The sequence below is a fragment of the Balaenoptera borealis genome, assembly GCF_965194805.1.
Source record: "Balaenoptera borealis genome assembly, chromosome: 15".
Taxonomy (NCBI): Eukaryota; Metazoa; Chordata; class Mammalia; order Artiodactyla; family Balaenopteridae; genus Balaenoptera; species Balaenoptera borealis.
In genome coordinates, this window is record NC_138871.1 from 56,774,922 (window position 1) to 56,798,815 (window position 23,894).

General features: G+C 51.8%; 2 protein-coding genes and 1 pseudogene across 4 annotated transcripts in view; 2 read left to right on the top strand and 1 right to left on the bottom strand.

Moving 5' to 3' along the window:
- The first annotated feature begins 84 nt into the window (after nt 1-84).
- OXER1 (oxoeicosanoid receptor 1) lies at nt 85-3,754 on the top strand. The gene is given in 3 exon segments (XM_082358288.1): nt 85-2,376; nt 2,379-2,659; nt 2,662-3,754. Coding segments are annotated over 3 exon segments (1,083 nt in total). The 5' UTR covers nt 85-2,213; the 3' UTR covers nt 3,301-3,754.
- A 10,431-nt stretch (nt 3,755-14,185) lies between these two features.
- MTA3 (metastasis associated 1 family member 3) overlaps nt 14,186-23,894 on the bottom strand; it is a 158,440-nt gene continuing 148,731 nt past the window's right edge. The window contains exons 17-18 of one of the 2 annotated variants that reach the window (XR_014235116.1): nt 15,675-15,748; nt 14,186-14,878 (exon numbers count right to left, since the gene is read on the bottom strand). Coding sequence is in view for 1 of the 2 variants with exons in the window: in XM_082358175.1 (XP_082214301.1) it covers nt 14,853-14,878 (26 nt within the window). In the remaining variant the exon portion in view is untranslated. The remainder of the gene's footprint in view (nt 14,879-15,674; nt 15,749-23,894) is intronic. The other variant, XM_082358175.1, reaches the window with a different exon arrangement.
- On the top strand, nt 21,749-22,872 carry LOC309612433 (hepatic leukemia factor pseudogene; annotated as a pseudogene). Its single transcript has one exon. The product of its transcript is annotated as a hepatic leukemia factor pseudogene (transcript).

Genomic DNA, 23,894 nt, shown 5'->3' on the forward strand with positions numbered 1-23,894 from the left:
CTAAAAACACAAAATCCCCCCAGCTGGAGTTAACCACAGTTAATACACAAAGATTGTGATGAGCCTTCAGAGGGGCGTAAAGCTGTTCAGGGGCTTGGCAGCAGGGGGGAGGGCTGTCTGGCCTCCTCCCCCTTCTCCCCCCTGCTATGTACAGGCCCCCGTGGGGTCCAGGAGTGCTGGGAGCCCCGGACGCAGCAGTGGGTAGAGACGAATCATGCAACCTGCAGAGGGAGATCCGGGCTCGGTTTCATGGGGCTTCAATGAGAAGTTGGTGAGGGGTCGCACGTGGGGGGAGCTGAAGCTGGATCTGGATGAAGCAGGTCCCTGGGTAGAGTCAGCGCTTCCTCCAGAAAACCTGGGTCTGAACCCTGCCTCCCCCGCCCCAGCCTGCCGGCTCATTGCTTCGATCCCCTCCACTGACAACGGCAAAGGAGACCCTGACTTTGCTGAAAGGACTTCCGGCCCTGAGGGACGTCGGGACCTTCACCCACCTACCTCTCTAGAGGATTTCCTCTCCTACAGGCAATGAAGAAACACCAACAGCCTCCCCCTAACCTTCCACCAGTTCAGGGCAGTGAGGGCAGAGGCTGGGCGTGTGCTCGGGCTGCAGTGATGTGTTTCTGTGTACAGGAGCTGAGGACAGAACACACGAATGTCCCAGGGAGGCCCCCTGGGCAGGGTGCACATGGCCACGAGAAGGGCCCCCTAGTGCCAAGGGTGGGCCTAATCCAAGACAGAAAATCACGAAAATTAGATCTCCTGTTTTTCTGAACACCGACTCTGTGCCAGGGAATTTGCTAGACATTTTCACATACATGACCTCATTTAATCCTTATAATTCTCCAAGAAGGTGGTAGCACCCCGTTTAACAGATGAGGCTCAGAGAGATTTGGAAAGCAGGCAGCTCTGTTTCCAACCCAGGCTTGTCTGTATTCAAAGCTCAGTCTGGTGGTCCCACCACCCTGCACCCTGTGGTTACGGCCTATCTGCCCTCAGCCTTGGCCAGTGGGAGCCCAGGGCAGGGGAAAGGCCTGGAGGATCTGTGGGAGAGGGGCCAACGGCCACTGCGTCTGAAACCCAGAGACTCAGAGTTGGCAGCACACAGCGCCCTGCTGAGCACAGCCATTTGGCATGGGGGCAAGGGGGCGGGGCGTGTCAGATCCTGGAGCCTGGAACCACAGCCTCTCTTGGTGCTGTCCCAGGTTACCAGGAGCCCCGGGCCCTCATCTCTGCCCACAGGCCTGGCGCCATGGGCTCATGAGAGTACCACGCAGAGGGGGGCAGGACTGGTACCTTATCTGAAGCCAGCCGCAGCCTCCCACTCCCCTCTCTGCAGTGAGTACTGGGTGATGGCCGGCTAAGTGGGGTGGACGGCAGCAGGGAACCTCGAGGACTCTCAAGATTGTTCTGTTTGTGGGAGAGGCCCCCATGTCCCCAGGCCATGGCAGTAGAAACTTGGCAGGGGAGCCCTCTGCCTGTGGGATGTACTTCCTCATGGATGTGGACTTGGGACCATCCCAGACTTTGGAAGCACCAGGAATCTGGGAATAACAACAGCGGGCTGGCGGACGTACAGTGGGCTGTTCTCAGCAGGCTGTGAGCACGACGGTCAAGGTGTTGACTGGGCTCCCGCCTCCCTCCCCCAGGACGACGTCTTGCTGGCTCCACGGTCCCTGCTGCCAGAGCTGGCGGGGGCAGGGAGGCGGCCACCCTGTCCGTATCTGTGACGGGGTGGGAGGGGTCCAGGGTGGTCTGCATGAACCGGAGGGCTCTGAGTTGCCAGGACAAGCTCCTGCCTTCAGGCAAGCCAATGTCTGACCACTCAGGGCTGTGAACAGTCGGCCCAACCTCACCCCAGCTGGGCCTTCCTCCCACTTCAGGGTTTCTCTGGGCCTCCACTCACCCTGATGAGCCCTGCATCCTCCTCTGCCAGGGGCAACGCAGATTCCAACCGAGGCCCAGCGTAGAGACCTCACAGGCAGGCCACTCTGTACCCGGGGGAGGTGGGGAGGGAGGGAGGGCAGGCTGCAGGGTTCCCCTTTGCCTGCAAATAGGAACACAGGGTTTCTCAGTGGCTGAGAGGATGCTGATGAAAACCCCAGGATACTGAGTCATCGTGGTGGCCAGCTGACAGCGAGCACTAATCCTTGAACACTCGTGCAGGGGTAGGACGACCGTAGAAACTTCTCTCATATCCACGGCCCAAGCAGCCCATGGCATTTCATAACCTGAGCTCTCCCTCTCCCCTTCCTTCTCTCTCTGCCTCCTCACTCCCTCCCTTCCTCCCTCCCTCTCCCTCCTCCTCCTCTCCCTCTGCCTTCACCACTGCCTTGGGGTCACCTGGAGAGGCCTCGGCTCCCGGCCACCCGGCCTCCTCCCCATGGTGTCTGCCCTCCTGGCGCCAGTCCTGGGCGTGGAATTTGTCCTGGGCCTGGTGGGGAACAGCCTGGCCTTCTTCATCTGCTGCTTCCACGCGCGGCCCTGGACGTCCAACACTGTGTTCCTGGTCAGCCTGGTGGTGGCCGACTTTCTCCTGATCATCAGCCGGCCTCTTCGCGTGGACTACTACTTCCTCCACGAGCCCTGGGGCTTCGGGGCCACTGCCTGCAAAGTCAGCCCCTTCGCGATCGCCACCAGCCGCTCAGCCAGCATGGTCTCCCTCGCGGCCTGAAGGTGGTGCGGCCTCACCACGTGCTGAGTAGGGCCTCCGTGTGGGCAGCCGCCCGGGCGGCCGGGGGACTCTGGGGGGGCATCCTGCTCCTCGACGGGCACCTGCTCCCGACCACCAATTCCAGCCACTCCTGCCTCCGTTACCAGCTGGGCACGAGCCCCTCGGCCTCACTCTGCCGGCACCAGGCCCTGTTCGTGTTGGAATCCTTCCTGCCACCGGTGCTCATCCTCTTTGCCATTGTGAAGGTCATGCTCACCATCCGCCGCCGAGGCCTGGACGTGCAGGCGGGCCCGCGGAGGGCCGTGTGCACGCTGGCCGCGGTCGTGGCCATCTACGCCATCTGCTTTTTGCCCAGTATCCTCTTCGGCAAAGCTTCCATCGTGGCCTTCCGCCTGCATGCCTGCTGCACCCTGGACATCTGCTCGCAGCTCTTCCATGGCTCCGTGGCCTTCACCTACCTCAACAGTGCCCTGGACCCCAGGCTCAACCCCAACTTCCTCTGCCAGGGCCGGGCCCTGCTGGGCCTCACCCAGGGCTGGCAGGCCTCCGCCAGCGACGAGAGCACCTACCAGCCCTCTGTCTGGCGCCGGGTGCCCTCTGGGAAGGTGGTGGCCGCAGGGAAGCTGTAGGCAGAGGCGTCGCAAGAGGTCTCGGAGGAGGGCTGACCAGGAAGGCCCTCCCGGGACGGGGGCCCTGCTGCGGTACCACAGGAGGGAGAACTGCCAGGCTCTGGGCTGGAGGGACAGGGTCACTCCCTGGACTGTTGCCAGCACAGGGTCCCTCAACCAACTGGACAGGGGACATCTGCAGGAGCCAGGTGGGTGGCAGGGAGAGAAAAGGGTCTTGGCTTGGAGTCGTGTGTCCCAGATGATGTCCCCAAAGCACAGAGCATGATGGCAGGTGGAGACAGGCAGGGGCTCCGGGACTCCAGCTCAGGCAGAGGGCCACACAGCTGCCCTGGCCCGGGCCAGAGCTGAAGGACTGTGAGAGCAGAAGTCTTGCTTTAGAAATTAGACAGCCGCATTTTCTGTGATCTCCAGTTTGTCTTTTTCAATACTAATAAACTTCCTTTTGAAAATGCAAGGCTGCCTCAGCTGTCCTAAGGAAAACCAGTAAGTTATCTTTGGGTCCATCTGGCTCTGGCATCAGGAGGGTTCAAAGTGAGTTCCCCAAGATGAAGGGACACTCTGGGGACAGAGTGGGGAAGCTGTCCTTCCACATTGATCCTGGAGCCCCGGTGTGCCCTTAAAGTCAGAACGCTTCCCTGGGAGATGTCCTCAGGCTCACGGGATGGGCTGCCCACCTGGATCCCTGGGAGGCCCCCGACTTGCTCTCCTGCGGGACCACGTGAGGATCTTCAGCCTGGGAAGTTACCACCTCCATCCAGTTCAGGCTCCCGGCTCGGCTTGGACCCCCTCCCCTGGCTTTCCTCAGCCCCAAGTACCCTTCTGTGGCCCTGGAACCTGTGGTCGCTGCTACCCCACCAGGACAGGATGCTGGATGGGGGCAGGGGTCTCCAGGTGACCAGAGCAAGCTCACCGCCCTCCCCCAGGACCAAAGCCATTTTGCCCATCTCTCCCCCTTTCTGTTCTGTTCAATACGCCTGTGTCAGTGTCTGAGACCACCTGGGCTAACACGTCTGTTGACCTGGGGCCCCCAGGCACAAGGCATGCACTGGGCATGAATCAGGGGTTTCTTTGGCGGGGGGAGTGGTTGGCCCTGTCGTCCACAGCCGAAGTCATTGGGGGTGCGTGGCCTTCAAGGCTTCCGAAGCGCTACACAGAAGCCACTAAAGCCCCAAATATGCACCTCCTGAACGCCATGTGTCCCCAGCCCTAGCCGTCTCAGGAGAATGAACATCTGCCCCCAGTAGACATACGTCCTCCCCGCTGGGGAGGACGGAAGGGCCTGGGACTGGTTCCCTACTCATCACCCCAGCCACAGGCCTCTAGGCCTCAGATACAGGGTCTGACGATGGGGGCCAAAGCCCCTCTCCCCAACTGTTTTAATCCTCTTAGTCCAACCCTCTGATATTGTGGACAGGGATGCCCTCCCTCTGTTAGAAGTCCTCAGGAGTGGTGGCCAAGGCCCAGGAGGGTCACCCACGTCCCAGGAGGGAGGCAGGTGGATGCCGTGTGGATGCTGAGGTGGGAGACGGAACGTGTCAGGCAGAGGGAGGCGGCCTGGGGGACACGTTGGATGGGTATTAAAACCTGGTGTGTCTCCAGCCATCTTCCCTTTTCTGAAAACTCACCAGCCGCCGTCAGAAACCCACAGAAATACTGAGAACCCAAACCAAGTGATGGAAGTGGGTGTGCCGTCCAGGCCCCTCCAAGGGGGCTCCCCGGGTGTCTCTGCCCCACATGGCCCCCTGCTCCAGTCCTCCACTCTGCTGCTGCCTTTTTCTCGCTGGTAGAGACACTCCTAGGAACTCCCGCCTCGCCACCCTCTGCTGCCACAGAGAGGAGCGGGCCAAGCCTGCGCCAGCCCCACCTGAGATTTGTCATTTCTAAGTCAGACATTCTTATGAGAGGTCTAAGCGCTCCTGGAGGCAGGGGGTTGGGCACTTTCTCGTGGAGCAGCCCCCTCGAGGAGCGCTAACGTGTGTGCTGAATGAACACCAGGCACCTTCCCTCTGATACCATCTCTCCCCACATTTGTACCTGCCTGGCTTCAGAGCAGCTCTAGGGGCAAATGGGGCTCCACGTGCCGTTTCCTTGGTCCTCCCTTCCCCTCAACACCGCCACCCCCCGCCCTCTCAGGAGCCGGGCTCACTCTCCTGACCTGATGTAAGGGAAATGACCAGATGGTCCCCGTGGCCTATGTGCACTGCTGTCTCTCCTCGAGAAGTCCCAGGTAGTCCCAGGTAAACCACAGGGTTTGGGCCCACACTCTTAACCTTCCCCGGGATCCTTCTTGCCCCTCAGCTTGAAGTTGAGGACTGCTCTCCCCACTGACAAGGCACTCTCTAAAGGGGGTCTGGGTGTCCCCTCATGGGAGAGAAGCAGGGCTTCAGGCTGCCTCCACACTCTCCTCGCATGGAAGGACCCCCTGGTCCTAACCTTGGTCCCAACCCACTGTACCCCTCCCTGGACTTGTTCTCCATGTGTGAAATGGGAACAGTAACCCTGGCCCTTGCTCAACTCCAGGGGTTAGAGATGGAAATAACTGATATGCCAGAGCACTGAGTGAGGAAGGTAGTTATTACGGGGAGGGATGAGGGGACAAGGGGTGAGAAAGGATGGGGGGAGGGGAGGGGAGAGGGCAAACTGTGTTGAAGTGCAGCGTTTTCTACTGGTGGGAGGGTACCGGTTGTGGTGGTACAAGGTGAGTGGGAGGTGGTACAAGGCTGAGCAGAGACCCTATTTCCTGCATTTGGCTTCTACATAGCATTTTGGTCCCCGGGACGGGCTGCACTATTCGGTGAACGTGTTGGGCAGCACCTCTCTCCCCTTCCTAATGTGACCCGCTGTCCCCTTGAGGGGTGAAAAAACGGCTTCCATGACTTTACCCCGGGGACTCGTGTGCAGGGGGTAGGCAGGCATGGCTGGGCTGACAGGCCTGAAGCCACCGATCATCCAGCATTTGCTGGGCACACACCACGGCCCAGACCCTAAGCCACAAAGTCAGACGATAGGTCTCTGACCTTGAGCCCCGTCAGGCCAAGCCTGGGAGAGACAGGCCTGCAAACGGATCAAATGCAACCCAAGCCAGTGGGATTGCGAGGTAGTTAACGCACCGATGACAGCACAAGAGCACAGGGGTTGGAGCGGGGGGGTGACAGGGGGCGATGCATGTGAGCTGAGTCTTGGAGGATGAGGAATGTAGCAAAGGGAACGGCATCCCTGGCATAGGGAAGGGCATGAACAAGGGCACAGAGCTGTGAGAAGACTCGGTGTGCAGGGAAGGGTGAGGAGATCACTGAGGCAAGGGAGGAGGAGGCCTAGGGACAGACTTAGAAGACCGGCAGGAAAGACAGGCTGGGCCCTGCAATCTCAGGAGCTTGGGAGGGTCCTGCAGACAACCCAGTAAGGCAGGAAAGGGAGTGTGTGTGAGGTTTTTAAGAAGCCGAGGATGATCTGTCTTGCATTTTGATCAGTTACTCTGGTAACAGTGTGGACAGACTGGTGAGGGGTGTGGGAGATGACCTGAGTAGGACCTGAGTAGGAAACGGTCTGTATTCCAAGCAAGGGCAGCGGCAGTCTGCAAAGGTACAGAGAGGCACAGCCCACGTCAAGGACAGAGGCAACTATGTGGATGATGGGTGGACACTAACGCATTAAAGAAACAGGTGGTAGAGCAGGTTCATAGGAAAAGATACGGAGTTAAGACAAGTTGGAGGGGCTGGGAGGACCTGCAGGTAAACACGTGCAACATCACACTTAGGGCTGGAGACTGGGTTTCAGAGTCTCCCTCCTACTGATGAGAGCCGACCTTAGGGGGATGGATGGGGTCACCTGGGGGAGAGTGAAGAGGACCAAGAGCCATCCTTTAAAAAGTCCCCACAAGTAAGGGACACACAAAAGAAGACCCAGTGAAGTGTCCAGAAGAAACCTTTAAGTAGGAAGAAAACCAGGAATGCAACCATAAAAAAGAGCATGAAAGAAGTAAAAAAAAAAAAAAAAAAAAAAAAATTAAAAAGAGCCATCTTTTATGAGGGTGAAAGCCGAACATAAAACACCCAGACAGACTGCAAAGTGCCGCATGCGAGAATAAAGCATTCTCAAAAGTCCTAATTGCATGCTGAAGAAAGCTGATGTGAGAACCAAAGTACATGTCTGACACTGTCTGGTCAAGCATCCTGGACAGACACCCTGGATTAACACTGCATGGTCTGTGCTATTAAAAACAGCTTTTCGGGGACCTCCCTGGTGGTGAAGTGGTTGAGAATCCACCTGCCAATGCAGGGGACACGGGTTCGAGCCCTGGTCCGGGAAGATCCCACATGCCACGGAGCAACTAAGCCCGTGTGCCACAATGACTGAGCCTGCGCTCTAGAGCCTGCGAGCCACAACTACTGAGCCCGCGTGCTGCAACTACTGAAGCCCACGTGCCTGGAGCCCGTGTTCCGCAACAAGAGAAGCCACTGCAATGAGAAGCCCGCGCACCGCAACAAAGAGTAGCCCCCACTGGATGCAACCAGTGAAAACCCGCGCGCAGCAACAAAGACCCAAAGCAGCCAAAAATAAATAAATTTATAAAAAAAAACAAAAACAAAAAAACCCCCGGCTTTTCAAGAAGTAATAGATTGTTGTTTGTATAAAATTTAATTATATGCAAAACATGTTCTGTATTGGTTATGGATTCAGACATTTGTATTAATTGTATAAAATCATGCATTGGGATGAGAAACACCAAATTAAGGAAAGTGCTCCTGAAATGGAGGGACACGGAAAGGGGGTATGCAGGTGACTACTACTATATCTGAAATTTATCCCTGTAAAAAATCTGGGAAAATGGCTGTAAGTAATATCTGAATGTTACTTAGCATTGCTCTGGGTAGAGAATAAAGGGGTCAATGTAATGAAGAGTACAAAGAAAAGTAACATGGGACAACCGTGTCAAGCGCTCAAGAAAGCTCAAAGAGGATGACCAAAAGTCGTGCTGGATTTGGCATTTGGGAGGTCTCTGGTGACCCTGTGACGGCAATCTCAGTGAGAGGCTGGGATGGGGGCAGAATGGAAGCCATATAACCCACTATAATGGGTCTAGGAATTAATGAGATTTGAAGGAATGGAGACAACTCTTCCCTCTTTCAACAGATTTGCTAGTAAAGGGAGATAAGACTAGCTTCAGATGAAGCTGAGTAGAAGACAGATGTGGTGGTGGTTTGTTCTGTGATGTTGACTGGATGGAGAGTGTAGCAGTATGAGGAGAAGGGAGAGAGGGTGAAGATGAGGAGAGAGGGGAGAGACTGATGACAGAGCAATAATAAACACTCTGTCCCAGGCCCCATGCTAAGCACTTTACACACACTAACTTATTTAGTCCTGTAAGGTAGATACTATGATTCCCATCTTACAAATGAAAAAACTGAGGCACAGAGAGGTTGAGTATCTTGCCCAAGGTCATCCAGTAGTAAGTGGCAGTCTGGCCTGGGTCAGGACACTCTACTGCAAGCTCCTAAGGAGGGTGGGGAGAGGAATGGATCCAACAAGTGGGTACCAGGAGGGTCCTCTAGAGGCCGAGGGGCACAAGGGGAAGAAAGGTGAAGCGATCCTTGGAAGGCTTGGCTCTCAGGAGGTGAGAGCTTCAGGAGTAACAAAGGATTGGAACAGCTGGTTCTGGAAATAAGAAAACAAGCTCCTGAAGAACATATAAGTGGGCTGCGCAGCCAGCAGCCCAAGAGGCCTGGTGAGGTGGGCGCTCACAGCTCTAGGGTAGCAACAGTGCCTGCAGGTTGGATGGTTTCCTCCAGCAACTCCCTGTAGTCCAGGAGCAAGACCAGAACAAATGGAAGATAAAACTTATCAGGAAGAAACCTCTTAAGAAGTTTGACCACGGACTTCCCTGGAGGTCCAGTGGTAAAGAATCTGTCTTCCAATGCAGGGGACGTGGGTTCGATCCCTGGCCAGGGAACTAAGATCCCACATGCCGCAGGGCAACTAAGCCTGTGCGCCACAACTACTGAGCTCAGCCGCCTCAACAAGAGAGCCCACGTGCCACAACTAGAGAGAAGCCCGCACGCCGCAACGAAGACCCAAGCAGCCAAAAAAATAAAGAAAATAAATATTTTTTAAAAAAGTCTGACCATGAAAACCCAGTCCTGACGATGGATCTTAAGGCTGGTACACCTTGAGAGATAGGGCATGTGACACTCTATAGGTGAGCTTCCAGAAAGAGGGAGATATTTGAGTCAGGATAAAAAGTCTTTTTTTTTAAAAGATTTATATATTATTTATTTCTTTATTTTTGCCTGAGTCGGGTCTTCGTTGCGGCACGCGGGATACTCGTTGAGGCATGCAGGATCTTTCATTGCAGCGCACGGGCTTCTCTCTAGTTGTGGCGTGCAGGCTCCAGGGTGCGTGGGCTCTGTAGTTTGCTGCACGCAAGCTCCGTAGTTGTGGCGCGCTGGCTTAGTCGCCCCGTGGCATGTGGGATCTTAGCTCCCTGACCAGGGATTGAACCTGCGTCCCCTGCCTTGTCAGGTGGATTCTTACTACTGGACCGCCAGGGAAGACAAAAAAGTCTTAGTAAAAAGACACCAAGAACCACGACGTTAGGGATTTCACGGAGGGAGCTGCTGTGTTCTGCCTTGAGGGTCCCTCTGCGTCCACAAAACCTTCCCTGACCACTAGTCCAGCCTTGCTGAGCCCTCTCTCCTGGGACTCCTACAAGTACCAGCACAGCCTTGCCTTACCTACAACCTTTTCTACTGTCCAGTAAACTCGTGTGTGCATGTCTTGCTTCTCTAGTGAAGCTCTTGAAAGAAACTTGGTGTATCGGTTTTTTTTAAAACATCTCTCACAAATCCCAGCAAACAAGGGTTGCAAACAGGCATACCTCACAAACAAAGGCTGGAGGGGTCCCAAGGGAGCCTAGGATGGCCCTAGCACAGCAACTGAGGCACAGTCTACACTGCAGTCAAAAAGGTTTGAACCAACAAACTACTCAACAGAGAATAATTTCTACCAAGCGAGTTTCAGAGCCTGGGAAACAGTGGAGAACGTTGGGCATTTGGATCAGCCACCTGATACCTTTTAAGTCAACTCAGACATGTTCGTTTCTGACTTTCAGAGCTGAGGAGGGTGGGATGCAGAAGAGGGTGCTGGGCTTCATCTGCGTAACATGCAGCTCTTGCGTCCACCTCACTGGCATGGGAGCCTTACTGTCAAAGCCCCAGATGGGAGCCCAGCACACTCCCTCAGCTCACCACAGGGGCGGCCTGGCACACGCCCTCCACCTGGCTCTAGGCACAGCAGCACAAGAGTGATAGATGGGGCAAGGTCTGCCTGTTGCTTCTCATACTTCAGGCCTTGGGGACACGGTCAAAAGCCACCTACTGGGGCAGCCTGGCCACATGAAACCTCCATGTCCTCAGGATGTGGTTTATGAGACAGCAGAAGAAAGTGCAGACCCTGGGGAAAGGCCTCTGAGCATCTCCGTGTGGCTGGGGGGACATCAGACTAACCTGCCTGGCCTCAGAGCTACACAGGGGAGGAAGCAACTGATGCTGAGGGCTGGGGGCCTGCCCCTGCGCCCTGCCTTATAGCTGAGCCACTGTCCCAGCAAAGGGCAGCATAAAACCAGATAGAATTTCCAGAAATTTATTGGAAACAGGATACAAATTGATTAGTAGATGGCATCTACTTACAGACAGACGGTCCACACTGTAGTATCACGCTCTGAGTGAACTATCCTGGGTAAGTACTCATGACCACTGATGCATGGTCTGGGCTGGTGTTCTCTGGCAGGGAAAACCAGAGATTGGGGGAAGAGGAATGGGGAGGGGTGGGCAGAAAACTGGGATGCAGCTTTCCTGAGGGGAATGGTGAGGTGGGGCTGCTAAATGGCTAAACCCCCCCCAAAGGAAAACTGGGACAAGTGTTAAGAATAAAGTCCCCCCTGCCTCCCCAAAGCACTTTCCTGCCTAGGCAGAACGAAACAGAATCTACAAAACACATCTACCCTCACCAGGGTCTTAGGACAGCATGGGACATAAACACCAGGCTCGGACATGACACAGAGAGGACCAAGGCCATGCATGTCCTGGGCCTGTTTGCCCTCTGACCTGTGCCCCCCACCCTCCCCTGCTCTGCTCTGAGTGGTGGGGGGCTGACCACAGGTTGCCTGTCCCCAGCTCCCAGGTCAGCTGGCTTCCAGCTGGGTTTAGCTAACAAGAGGCAGCTGCAGAAATCTGGAGGGCACGAGGAAGGGAGAAGCCAGGCTATTTCTGTTCCCTCTCTGCCTGGGGGGACCAGGCAGGGACCTGTTTCTGGCACGGACCATGCCTCTTCATGGCTCCAGCTCCCACCACATTGGCCCTCTGTGGTCCCAGGCCCCCACAAGTGGCCGTGACCCCTGAGATCCAGTAACATGGCCTCTCCCCTCTGTCCTACCAACTGTGGTTCCCCATCTCCGGGTTGCCCCTCACTCCCCTGTCTGGCATCTCAGCTCTTCTTGTTTCTGTATTAAACGATTCACTGGATTAAAACCCCTCTGGGTTTTTAAAAAAATTTTATTTATTTATTTATTTATTTTTGGCTGTGTTGGGTCTTTGTTGCTGCCCGCGGGCTTTCTCTAGTTGCAGCAAGAGGGGGCTACTCTTCGCTGTGGTGCGCGGGCTTCTCATTGCGGTGGCTTCTCTTGTTGCGGAGCACGGGCTCTAGGCACGTGGGCTTCAGTAGTTGTGGCACACAAGCTCAGTAGTTGTGGCGCACGGGCTTGGTTGCTCCGCGGCACGTGGCATCTTCCTGGACCAGAGCTCGAACCCGTGTCCCCTGCACTGGCAGGCGGATTCTTAACCACTGCGCCACCAGGGAAGCCCCCAAACCCCTGTTTTAAATACACAGACTGATTCTGTTTTCCTGGCTGGAGGCCGATAGAAACCAGGTTGGGGACTAGGTACAGTTGTGAGAGGCAAGCTAAAAACCGCTGTGTCTCCCTCCCTTGCACCACCCTGGGGATGCAGGGGGGCGGGCGATGACAGGGGGAGAGGGAAGATGGCTTGCGGGCTTCTGCATGCTTGTCCAAGGGAGCACAGACAAGGCTCAGCACAGCACCACAGTGCACGTCTGCTGGGAGCTGTACACACAGGTTCTGCATGTCACCCCACAAGCTCACTGCTCACAGTGGTGACATGCCACTGACACCTACAATGGTGACACTGCGGCCCCAAGAAAGGGGGTGGCTGGGAAACCCTCTCCACACCAACTGCTCAGGTGGCAAAGGCAGATACTAGAGGCTCCTTGGCGTCCCTCCTCCATTCCCTGGAGGTTCAATGCTGGGGGACTTTGCAGAGGTGAAGTGAGAGCGTGATATCTTCAGCATCCTCCCTGAAGGAGGACGGGACTGCAGAACCAGGAGCTTTTACTACCCGGTGAAGGAAGGACTTCCTGTGGCTCAAAATGAGCTGCACTTGTCCCACAGCTAAACATGAACTGGAACCGGGCTAGGCCTCCCTCTTCTTCCTTCAGACCCGGCCTGGCCCCGGTCTCTAAATCTCCTGGCCTGGGGAAGGAGGGCCTCCCCCCAAAAAGCTGACAGCAGAGTCACGGGCGGCTAATTGCTCCTTTAACCACAAATCACCATTTCACGTGGGTCAGGAGAGGAAAGGGAAAGGGTGAGGGAGTCATTCCACCTTATATGTCCATGTGCACAACAAATCCAGGGCAGGGCACAGGGACACAGCTTTGTCTTGTCTCTTTCTTTAGAGGAGAACGTGGCACATGACAGGTGATGCGAGAGCTGGTTGCCTTCTCTCCCTGGGTCTTTTCAGAAAGAGCTTCTCTGTGAGACCCCGAGGGCAATGCCTGCCACCCTGCCCGGCTCACTGAGCACCTCTGACACAGGCCCACCCACGGGGCCCCAAGCCAAGAGCCGGAACAGCTCCAGGAGTTGGCAGTGGTGAGAATGTCCCCAGGGTCACCCCGCCAAAGCCTAAGATGAGAACCGACCCCTCCTGGGAAGAGGAGCCACGACGACTGCAAGACTGGAAAAGGAAAAGGCGGCTCAAGCCCCGAGAGTCGCCCTCAGCCATCACACATCACATCCTCTCTGCTGAGCTGAACCCACCCTCTGAGGATCTAGACATCTAGAGTGTCATCGTCATTTTAGGGATTCCGCACTCGGCTTGGGAGGCGGTGGGGTGTTCAACTCAATTGGAGCCACTCTGTCCTGCATCCACCTGGCCGTGCGGGGCACCTACTACCAGCCACCCAGCTGTCTCCCAGCTGCAGACTCCAGGGATGGCTGGGAGGTCAAACTCCAGCTGTCTTCCACGCTGCTGGGACCCTGGGCCCTGCAGCCTGAACCTGCAAACAGAGGCAGGGGAGTGGCCAGACTCACACCTGCTCAGGGAGCCAGTGGGGCACTAAGTTACTCCTGTCCCCGCGGCTGTGTACACAGAGCCGCAGAGCACTCTGCCTGTGATGCCAGCAGGGCCAGTGCCGAGTGCAGACAGTAGAAACCAGGTCGCAGGCAGGTCTCCTGGGGCCTAGGCTATACAGGGGCTCACAGATATGTTTGGGTTGGAAGGGTCATGGGCGCTTATGGTGTCACACACACAGACTCACCCGCAGACACAGTTCTCTCACTTCACCCTTCTAGGCCACACAGACTCCATCTGCTTAAAATCAACCTGGGTGAATGAGACTCACAGAAGGGCCGACCTGGCTGCAGCTGCTCGTCAGCTGGTTTGGCTGTGAAGGAACAGGGCAGGACACGATGGCTGGTCACAGCGATACCCACACTCAGCTCAGGCTAACACCTGCTCTTGCTGGAGCTGCATGGAACCGAGCAGAAGGCCAACCGCTCTCCAAAGACAAGTACAGAGGACATGAAGAGTGCACAGGCTTCCCAAAGATGACTTTCTTATGTTTTGTCAGAACCGCAGGTAATTCTGTACCTTGGCGGGGTGGGGGTGGGGGGGTCAAATACAGGACGCAAGGGGTGAAGGAAAAAATTTCCCCATTAAAAAAATGGGGAATGAAGCCTTTTGAGAAAAAGCTGAGTGACAGTGACAGCAAGGATGTGGGGAAATATCGTGAACTGCATAAACACTGGCACATTTCTTAAGAAAATTCCATTCAGAAAGATGCCATGTCCCTCGTGTACACATCCACACAGCTGATGACAGAGCTGAGCTGGCACATGCAGGGCAGCAGCGGCTCTGAGCCCGCAGCAGCCCCACTGCCCCAGGAGCCGCAGTGCCCAGGGTGCGGAGCGCCGGAGAAGCGGGGACGCGGAGTGGCTCCCCGAGCCCCTCGATTCCCCAGGCAGGTCCCCCCTGGGGCAGCGAGGTCTCTGAGAGGAAAGCAAGGTGACACTGATTCACACGAGGAGACACAGCCTTGGGGACGCACACTCCTGCAGTCTCTTCCCCTGCCCCATCGAGTCTCCATGGGGCGCGTGGAGGTCTCCCACTGAAATGCTCTGGGAAAGGGGCTGCCTCGTGGCATGGCCGTAAACATCAGCAGGACAGAGTAGCAAGTCTCGGATTATAGGATTAAACAGGGATAGCTCAGTCTGACACGCAGCATGTGAATTCTGGAAAAGGAAAGAAACAGGGTCGAAGTTAAACAGGTTCCGATGGCGGAGGCAAGGTGAGAGGAAGGGTGGATCAGGCCTCCCACCACCATCATCACAACCTTCAAGGAAAGGAGGTTGGGCATTGATTCAAATGAAAGCTCGCAATGTCGTTTAGGGGTGGACATAAGGAAAGTTTAATTGAGGCCAAGAAGATATGTGAATGACACTGAAGTACCTTAAAAGCTGGGATTTGGATGGGCAGGTGTAGTGGTTACCGGCAAGGCGCTGCAACACACCAGGCAAGTGCTGACATGCGTATCAGAGCAACATCACGGTACCTCTCTGACCGGATGCTGAGAAATGGGGAACGCAACTGGCCTGCAGGAGGCACACCCTGATCCTAGGTAACCACAATTAATCATATGATGTGGGCACTCGGAGGCTAGGGACATATTTTTCTGCAGGAGGGGAGTGAACTCAAACACCCACAGTGTCACAGTGTCTGTCATTCCCACCCCCTCCACTTGCCCCCAAACCTTCAACTCTCCTGTCCCAGAGCTGGGCATCCAGACACTCTCAAGAGAAACAAGTAAATGAAAAACAGAAGTGCTGGCAAACTACGTCACCATCTGGTGTTACACAGTAGGTTGTGAAAACTTCTGCTCGGTTATCAGGAAAGTGGCTAAGAGGGAAGTGCGGGGTGTCTGCTGAGATGGGATCAGCTGCTCGGGCCAAGGCAGGGCTCAGATACTCTCTCTCATCACACGCTCTGCAACCACGAGAGGACACAGGGTTAGGACACAGGGACGCTCACCTTCACAGCCTCCCGCCATCCTGAGGAAGGTCTGCAGGATAGAGCAGAGCTGCGCCTTCACTTCATGAGCCTTTCTAGAATAGGGGAGATATATGCACACAGCCTGGTATTTGATAGGGCTCAGCACATATGTGTTAAATTAAAACCCAGACAATTCAGTTCAGGACTGGGCTAACCTGCTTTACTGATAGGTTATGGAACTGCCTTATTTAACTCTCACCAGAACATTGTGAGAGTCAGAAAGGTTAGGAACTTGCTCAAGGTCACAGGGCGAGTAAGTTGAGGAGACAGGGTTTGAACTCAGATCTTCTTAATTCAGGTCAAGTTTTTCCTACTACTCCAAGCCGCCCCATTCTCTATCCATCCCAGTAAGAGCATACTGCCCTCTTCAGTGTCTAAATTAAGGGTTATGTGTGTGTCAGTATCTCCAGTATCTCTCAGAAGCCTCTCTCTTTTTGTCCACCCCCCTATGGAATTAAGCCATCTGCCAGAAGAGTCGCTTGTAAATAGTTTTCCAAGTTTCTGACCTGCCATGACAAATTATGCTTTCTTCTATCTGTGCTAAACTTACCTGCTCCAGGTTCAAAAGCAACCCTCTCCTCCCAGCAGCTCAGGATCTGGCATCCAGGATCTGGCATCGGGATCTGGCATCACACCTGCCTTCTCCATGCTGGCCATAGTTTTAAGTTGAAATATGCCACCTCTTTGCATTCTGGGCTGAAGAATCCCAGTGCTTACCACCTGCCCTTGTACCGCTTCACGTCTCCCTGCTCAAAGCTTCCTCAGCCCCACTGTGTTTCCATGAAGCAAGGAACCAGAGCCACGTGCAGGGTCCCAGATACAAAGGCCCCCAGCATGGCAGAGGGCCCCAGGAAAAGATCTATACCCATTCTCAGGTCTCCTTCCTAGATGATGTAGCCCAAATCATTTCCCTTTATGCTTATAAATAAATTCTCAAATGTATCAATCTGCATACGCTACTTTTGTCTATACTAACCCTGATTCATAAGCACTTTTTTTTTTTTTTTACAAAATTCTCCCTTTTGGTTTGACTATTCAGAAGTACATAAAGTCCATGGACTTGGAGATTCTGCGCTCTAACCAACTGATGCAATGGGAACAACCTTTTTTAAGGTTTCCAGCTACTGGTGTCTGAGTTAATTTCCCTCCCTTCTAAAACCCAGAGGAGAAACCATTATCAGGATTTTGAAGCCCAGAAAGCAGATAAACAAGTGACAACAGATTATGCACTCAAGAAAGCCAAAGCTGAAGCTGGCAGTGTGAAAAGCTGAGAACCCAGTTTATACAAAGGAACTGACACCAGACACCTCTGGAAGTGGGGGAGAGAGACTGCAGTAAGGGTTAGTTGAAGGCAGTTTGAGAAGCTGCTGGACTCCTAGAAGCTCTCCTGACTCCATACCCCTAGGCAACTGCCCACCTCCCATAAGTCCGGATGTTTATTCTCTAAAGAGGACCAAACAGAGGGTCTCAGGTCTAAGGGACACAAGGCACCAAGCGCAGTTGAGGGCAGAGCTACCGATCCCCAAACTGAGGGATCAAGTGAACATATGCCTACTGAACGGTGAGACCGCGAGCCTTCTTCCCCTTGAGTTCCCAGAAAGCAGGTAGCCAAAACTTTATTCTCTGGAAAAGAGACTGCGCTGTGGTCTGAATGTCCGTGTTCCACAAAATTCGTATGTTGAAATCCTAACGCCCAATATGATGGTATTAGAAGGTAGAGCCTTTGGGAAGTGCTTAGGTCATGAGGGTATAACCCTCATGAATGGGATTAATGCTCTTATAAAAGAGACCCCACATGCTCCCTAGCTCCTTTCATCACGTGATGACACAGCAAGAAGATGGCAGTCTGCAACCTGGAATAGGGCCTTTGCCAGAACCCAACCGTGCTGGCACCCTGATCTTAGACTTCCCTGCCTCTAGAACTCTGACAAATTTCTATTGTTTATAAGCCACCCAACTATAGTATTTTGTTACAGCAGCCTGAATGGACTCAGATAGATGGGAAGAATCTTCTCTGGGAAACTTGACCCGTCTGTAGAAAAAGACCTGAAGATATTGGCATTTGGGCCACCCAACAAACAGCTCAGCCTGATCACCATACTGTGAAGTGCACTATAGGCTCAAGCACAGAGCTTTCATCTTATTTTAGTCTCCTACTCTTAAACATTATTACACAACCAAAGGTCACCAGGAAGAAACCTCTAACACAAATATTAGAGACCAAAACAAACAAAGAGAAGAATGCAAATTGGATGAAATAGATTAGTCATGGAGAAGAAAACTCAAGAAATGAAAAACACTATCATTAATATCCTCAAAGAAATAAGGGAAGATACAGTATCCACAAAACACAAACAGTATACTATTAAAAAATAAATTGAGGGAACCAAGGGATTTGGTAGAGAGCCTGTAGAAGAACTGAAGAGTTCTGCTTCCTTTAATCGTGGGCTAATTTATCTTGGACTAACCCTCCAGCCAAAAACAATGATAAACTCTGTATAAAATATAAAAAGTAGGTACTTCCCTGGTGGTCCAGTTGTTAAGAGTCCGTGCTTCCACCACAGGGGGCACGAGTTCGATCCCTGGTCGAGGAACTAAGATCCCACATGCCATGCGATGGGCCAAAAAATATATATATATAATATATAATATATATAAAATATATATATAAAAAATATATATAATATATATTATATATTATATATATTATATATTATATAAATAAATAAATAAATAAATAATATATATATATATATAAACCAAGTGCTTGAAGGTACTGGAGAGCAACCAAAATCAGGCAAAAACTGGAAGAAATATGACTCTTGAAAAAAGGTAAGACTAGGTGAGATCCACTCTTAATCGTACCCTTGTGAGCATTTCCATGCAGTACAAGAGACATATAGTTCAAGCAGAAAGCTGCAGTCTGATTGAGCTAAGGAATCAGGGAGAGATCAGAGTTCGAGGCTGCCAATACAGCTGGAAATTGAGGGAGGAGATCCTGGAAAGGAAGGACACAGGGAAGGGGGAGTCCCCAAATCAACATACACACTCCCCTCAAATCACTGACTGATTTTGGAACCACACATGCACAAGGTGAGACTCCAAGGAGCCCGTTGGAAAACATCAGCTAAAAGGCTGAAAAAGGCTAACCAGCAACTTCAGCAGCTGTCCAGTGCTGGGAAGACAGAGTTTGGAATTCAAGTTCTGCCAAGTTAGAAGGAAGTGGGCAAACACTGGGCAAACAATGTGGTCTTGTTTCATTGAAATCTCATGGAAGTAGGAGCAAAATTGAAATACACCAGCCCTAATAAAGCTTTAAAGCAAAACTCCACAGAATTGAGGTGATCTGCCAATTTAATTGCTTGCTAGAATAAAACTCAGTACAGAGGAAAAATAACAGAATCCAGAGTCTCTACAACTTATCACCCACACTGACCAGTATTCATTAAAAATTATTAGACACGGGAAACAGGAAAATGTAACCCATAATCAAAAGAAAAAACAGTCAGTAGAAGATGATTAATGGATGATTCAGATGTTAGAATTAGCAGATATGGACTTAAAGTATTTACTTTAAGTATGTTAAAGAATCTATAGAAAAAGATGGATGTAATTGGTGACAATATGGTACCTTTTAGGAGAAATATAAAAGAACTAAATGGGAATTCTAAAACTGAAAAATACAAAAATACAAAATCTGAAATGAATAATTTACTGGATGGGATTAATAGAAGATTCAGCACTGCAGAAGAAAGAATCAGTGAACTTGTAGATCTCTAAAAATTATTCAAACTGACAAATAAACAGTACATACTGCATGACTCCATTTATATAAAATTCTAGAAAATGTAACGTAATCTACGGTGCTAAAAAGCAGATCAGCAGCCACCTGGGGATGAAGTGGGGAGACAGGGAGGACAGGAGGGTCGATTATAAAGGGGTGCAAGAAAATTTTTGAGGGTGACAGATAAGTTTATTATCTTGATTATGGTGATAGTTTCCTGATATATAATATGTTAAACTTATCAAATTGAATATTTTAAATATGTATAGTTTACTGAATGTCAATTATGCCTCAATAAAGCTGTTTTAAAAAGAAATGATACGGCTTCCCTGGTGGCGCAGTGGTTAAGAATCTGCCTGCCAATGCAGGGGACACGGGTTCCAGCTCTGGTCTGGGAAGCTCCCACATGCCGCGGAGCAACTAAGCCCGTGAGCCCCAACTACTGAGCCTGCGCTCTACAGTCCCCATGCCACAACTACTGAGCCCATGCGCCTAGAGCCCGTGCTCTGCAACAAGAGAAGCCCGCGCACCACAATGAAGAGTAGCCCCTCCTCGTTGCAAGTACAGAAAGACTGCGCACAGCAACGAAGACCCAATGAAGCTAAAAATAAATAAATAAATAAATTTATTTTTTAAAAAAGAAATGATAATGGAAAATAGCTTTATAGGGTTTTTAAAATCTCTGCTGGAACAACATGTGCTGGCTTTAGAGATGCGATAAGAATCATTCTGAGTTTAATAAAAATAGAAAAATTCATTTATAAAACTAAAAACAGATTGGGACTGACATATACACACTACTATATATAAAATAGATAACTTGTAAGAACCTGCTGTATAGCACAGGGAACTTTACTCAATACTCTGTAATGGCCTATATGGGAAAAGAATCTAAAAAGAATGGATATATATATGTATAACAGATTTACTTTGCTGTACACCTGAAACTAACACAATATTGTAAATCAACTATAATCCAATAAAACTTTTTAAAAAAAATCTTATTGTTTTCCAAATTATATATGAGGAGCAGCATAAAAGGGGGATTCTAGTAATCATGTATTTTCAGACTCAGGTCTAAAATAAAATGTAAACTTTTCTCTCCATAAAAAAAATGCATACATACATACATGTACGTGTGTGTATGTCTGTGTGTCTGTGTATGTGAAAAATAAAAGGCTATTTTTAAACCTTTAAAAAAACCCCTAAAAACAGGAGAAAAAGAAAACTGGTGTGTTCATATTAATATCAGACAAAATAGATGAATTTAACAGAAATAAAAAGGATCATTTCATAGTGATAAAAAGGTCAAAAAGACATAAAAATTCTAACTACATACCCAATAACAGAATTTCAAAATTACATGAAGTAAAAATTGGCAGACTTAAAGGGAGAAATTAGACAAATCTGGTTGGAATATAAAGTTGAGTAAAGTAGTACTCTCCAGAAAGTAGAGAAAAAAGACGCAGGGAAAGAAAACTGGAGAGAAACAAGAAGAAAATTAGAAGAGCAATGCAGGAGGTCCAACATTTTGCTCCTTTTTTCTGCTGTCTGGTCCCAGATGCCTTAAATGTAATCAGCTCTATTTCCCCAGGACTCGCTCTTGGCCTTGCTCACTGACTGCCCCAGAGGGGCTCCTGTAGGCGCTCAGTGCCGCTGCAATCAGACCATCACGGAAAGGGTCTTCTCTGATATCTTCTTAGGAAGCTCCATCTAATAACAAAGCTGCCTTCAAGCTTGCTCTTCAGTTTTACATTAATTACTTTTCATATTCATGTATATGTAAATAGTCGCTGATAAAAATAAATATTTGGTTGAGGGAGGAAAACGCATAAATTATAACTCAGATGTTTTCTGAGCTTAAAGAGTGCTCAGTCATCTGGAAGGGAAAACAGGAAACACTGAAGGAAAATAATGAGCAAGGTTGGGAAGCTTAAAATAAACCCAGTGGGAGTCTCCAGATCAACTAGGCTGTGACAAATCCTTCCATTTTCATTGCCCCTGGGGCTCTGCAGAAGACTTCTGCTCACTTCTTCACTGGGATCTAAAGAGACTGTGGGCGGCCACCGGCGCAGGGAGGAGATGGGGTGGGAGGGAGAGGGAGGGGGAGGGGTGTGAGGGGGAGGGGAGGGTGGGGGAGGGGAGGGGTGGGAGGGGGAAGGGGGAGGGGTGGGAGGGGGAAGGGGGAGGGGTGGGAGGGGAAGGGGGACGGGGGAGAGGGGAGGGCGCGATGCCGCCGGGCGGTGCGGTACCTTCCGCCCTCTGCAGCCATCTGCGTCTTTTTTTTCCCCTTTGCTCAATTTTGAACATTTTACAAGACGAGGGGTTCGAGGCAAGTGAGAGCATCCTGCACGTCGTGGAGGAGCCCGCGGGCACTTGGCGCGTTCCCTGGGGACTGCACTGGGAACCCGAAAGTTTTTTGTTTTTCTATTTTTATGCAGATGTATTTATAAAGACATAGGTAATTTTTTTTCCTCCCTTGTCTCCACCGCCTTGAAAGCGAGAACTTTTGGCAAAGGACGGAGGAAGAAGCTCAGCAACATTTTGGGGGGAGGTTGGGGTTGTTTTTTTTTTTAAGAAAAAAAAAAATTTGAGTGCATAGCGATGGAGAAAATGTCCCGACCGCTCCCACTGAATCCCACCTTTATCCTGCCTCCCTACGGCGTGCTCAGGTCCTTGCTGGAGAACCCACTGAAGCTCCCCCTTCATCACGAAGACGCATTTAGTAAAGATAAAGACAAGGAAAAGAAGCTGGATGATGAGAGTAAGAGCCCGGCGGTCCCCAAGTCAGCATTCTTGGGACCCACCTTATGGGACAAAACCCTTCCCTATGACGGAGATACTTTCCAGGTGGAATACATGGACCTGGAGGAGTTTTTGTCGGAAAATGGCATTCCCCCCAGGCCGTCTCAGCATGACCACAGCCCTCACCCTCCCGGGCCGCAGCCGGCTTCCTCAGCTGCCCCCTCCGTCATGGACCTCAGCAGTCGGACCTCTGCACCCATTCACTCTGGGATCCCATCCCCAAACTGCATGCAGAGCCCCATCAGACCAGACCAGCTGTTGCCAGCCAACCGCAATACTCCGAGCCCCATTGACCCTGACACCATCCAGGTCCCGGTGGGCTATGAGCCAGACCCGGCCGACCTTGCCCTCTCCAGCATCCCCGGGCGGGAAATGTTTGACCCTCGCAAACGCAAGTTCTCTGAGGAAGAACTGAAGCCACAGCCCGTGATTAAGAAAGCTCGCAAAGTCTTCATCCCAGATGATCTGAAGAGCACTGGACGAAAAAGTACCTGGCAGATTTAAGTCACTGCTGTCATCCAATACCTCAGATTACCTTCAGTGATGCAGAATCATAAAATGTCCAGGTTTGGGGACCTCCCTGGTGGCACAATGATTAAGAATCCACCAGCAGGGACTTCCCTGGTGGCGCAGTGGTTAAGAATCTGTCAGCCAATGCAGGGGCCACGGGTTCGAGCCCTGGTCCGGGAAGATCCCACATGCCGCAGAGCAACTAAGCCCGTGCGCCAGAACTACTGAGCCTCTGCTCTGGAGCCCGCGAGCCACAACTGCTGAGCCCGTGTGCCACAACTACTGAAGCCCGTGTGCCCTAGAGCCCATGCTCTGCAACAAGAGAAGCCACCGCAGTGAGAAGCCTGCACACCGCAAAGAAGAATACTAGCCCCCGCTCGCTGTGACTAGAGAAAGCCCGAGCGCAGCAATGAAGACCCAACGCAGCCAAAAAAAAAAAAAGAATCCGCCTGCCAATGCAGGGGACAAAGGTTCAAGCCCTGGCCGGGGAAGGTCCCACATGCCGCGGAGCAACTAAGCCCATGTGCCACAACTACTGAGCCTGCACTATAGAGCCTGTGAGCCACAACTACTGAAGCCCGCGCGCCTAGAGCCTGTGCTCCGCAACGGGAGAAGCCACCGCAATGAGAAGCCCCCTCACCGCACAGAAGAGTAGCCCCCGCTCGCCGCAACTAGAGAAAGCCCACGCGCAGCAACAAAGACACAACGCAGCCGAAAATAAATAAATTTATTTTAAAAATAAAATAAAATAAATAAAAAATAAAGAGACTGTGTAGGGAGATGCCTAAATCAATCGGTTTCTGGAGTTGGTCTTTACTTCCCTGGGGCATCAAGATCTAATACTGATGTCCCAATGGCTTTCTCAGACATTTGTGCCTGCTCTTTGGATGAATGAGTCAAACCTCTGCTGAGGAAGAATTGTTTCTCAGGGACCCAATTCCCTCCCTCTGCTGTCTTCTTCCCTTTCCTTTCCCAAGCATCTACCCTTCCTGCCAAATTTGGGACCCAGCTATCAAGTCAGAGGTTCACTTTCTTTCTCAGAGGTTCACCCTCTACATCACTGAGAATGGGAATACACAGGGATAGGTTGGTTAAAAAGG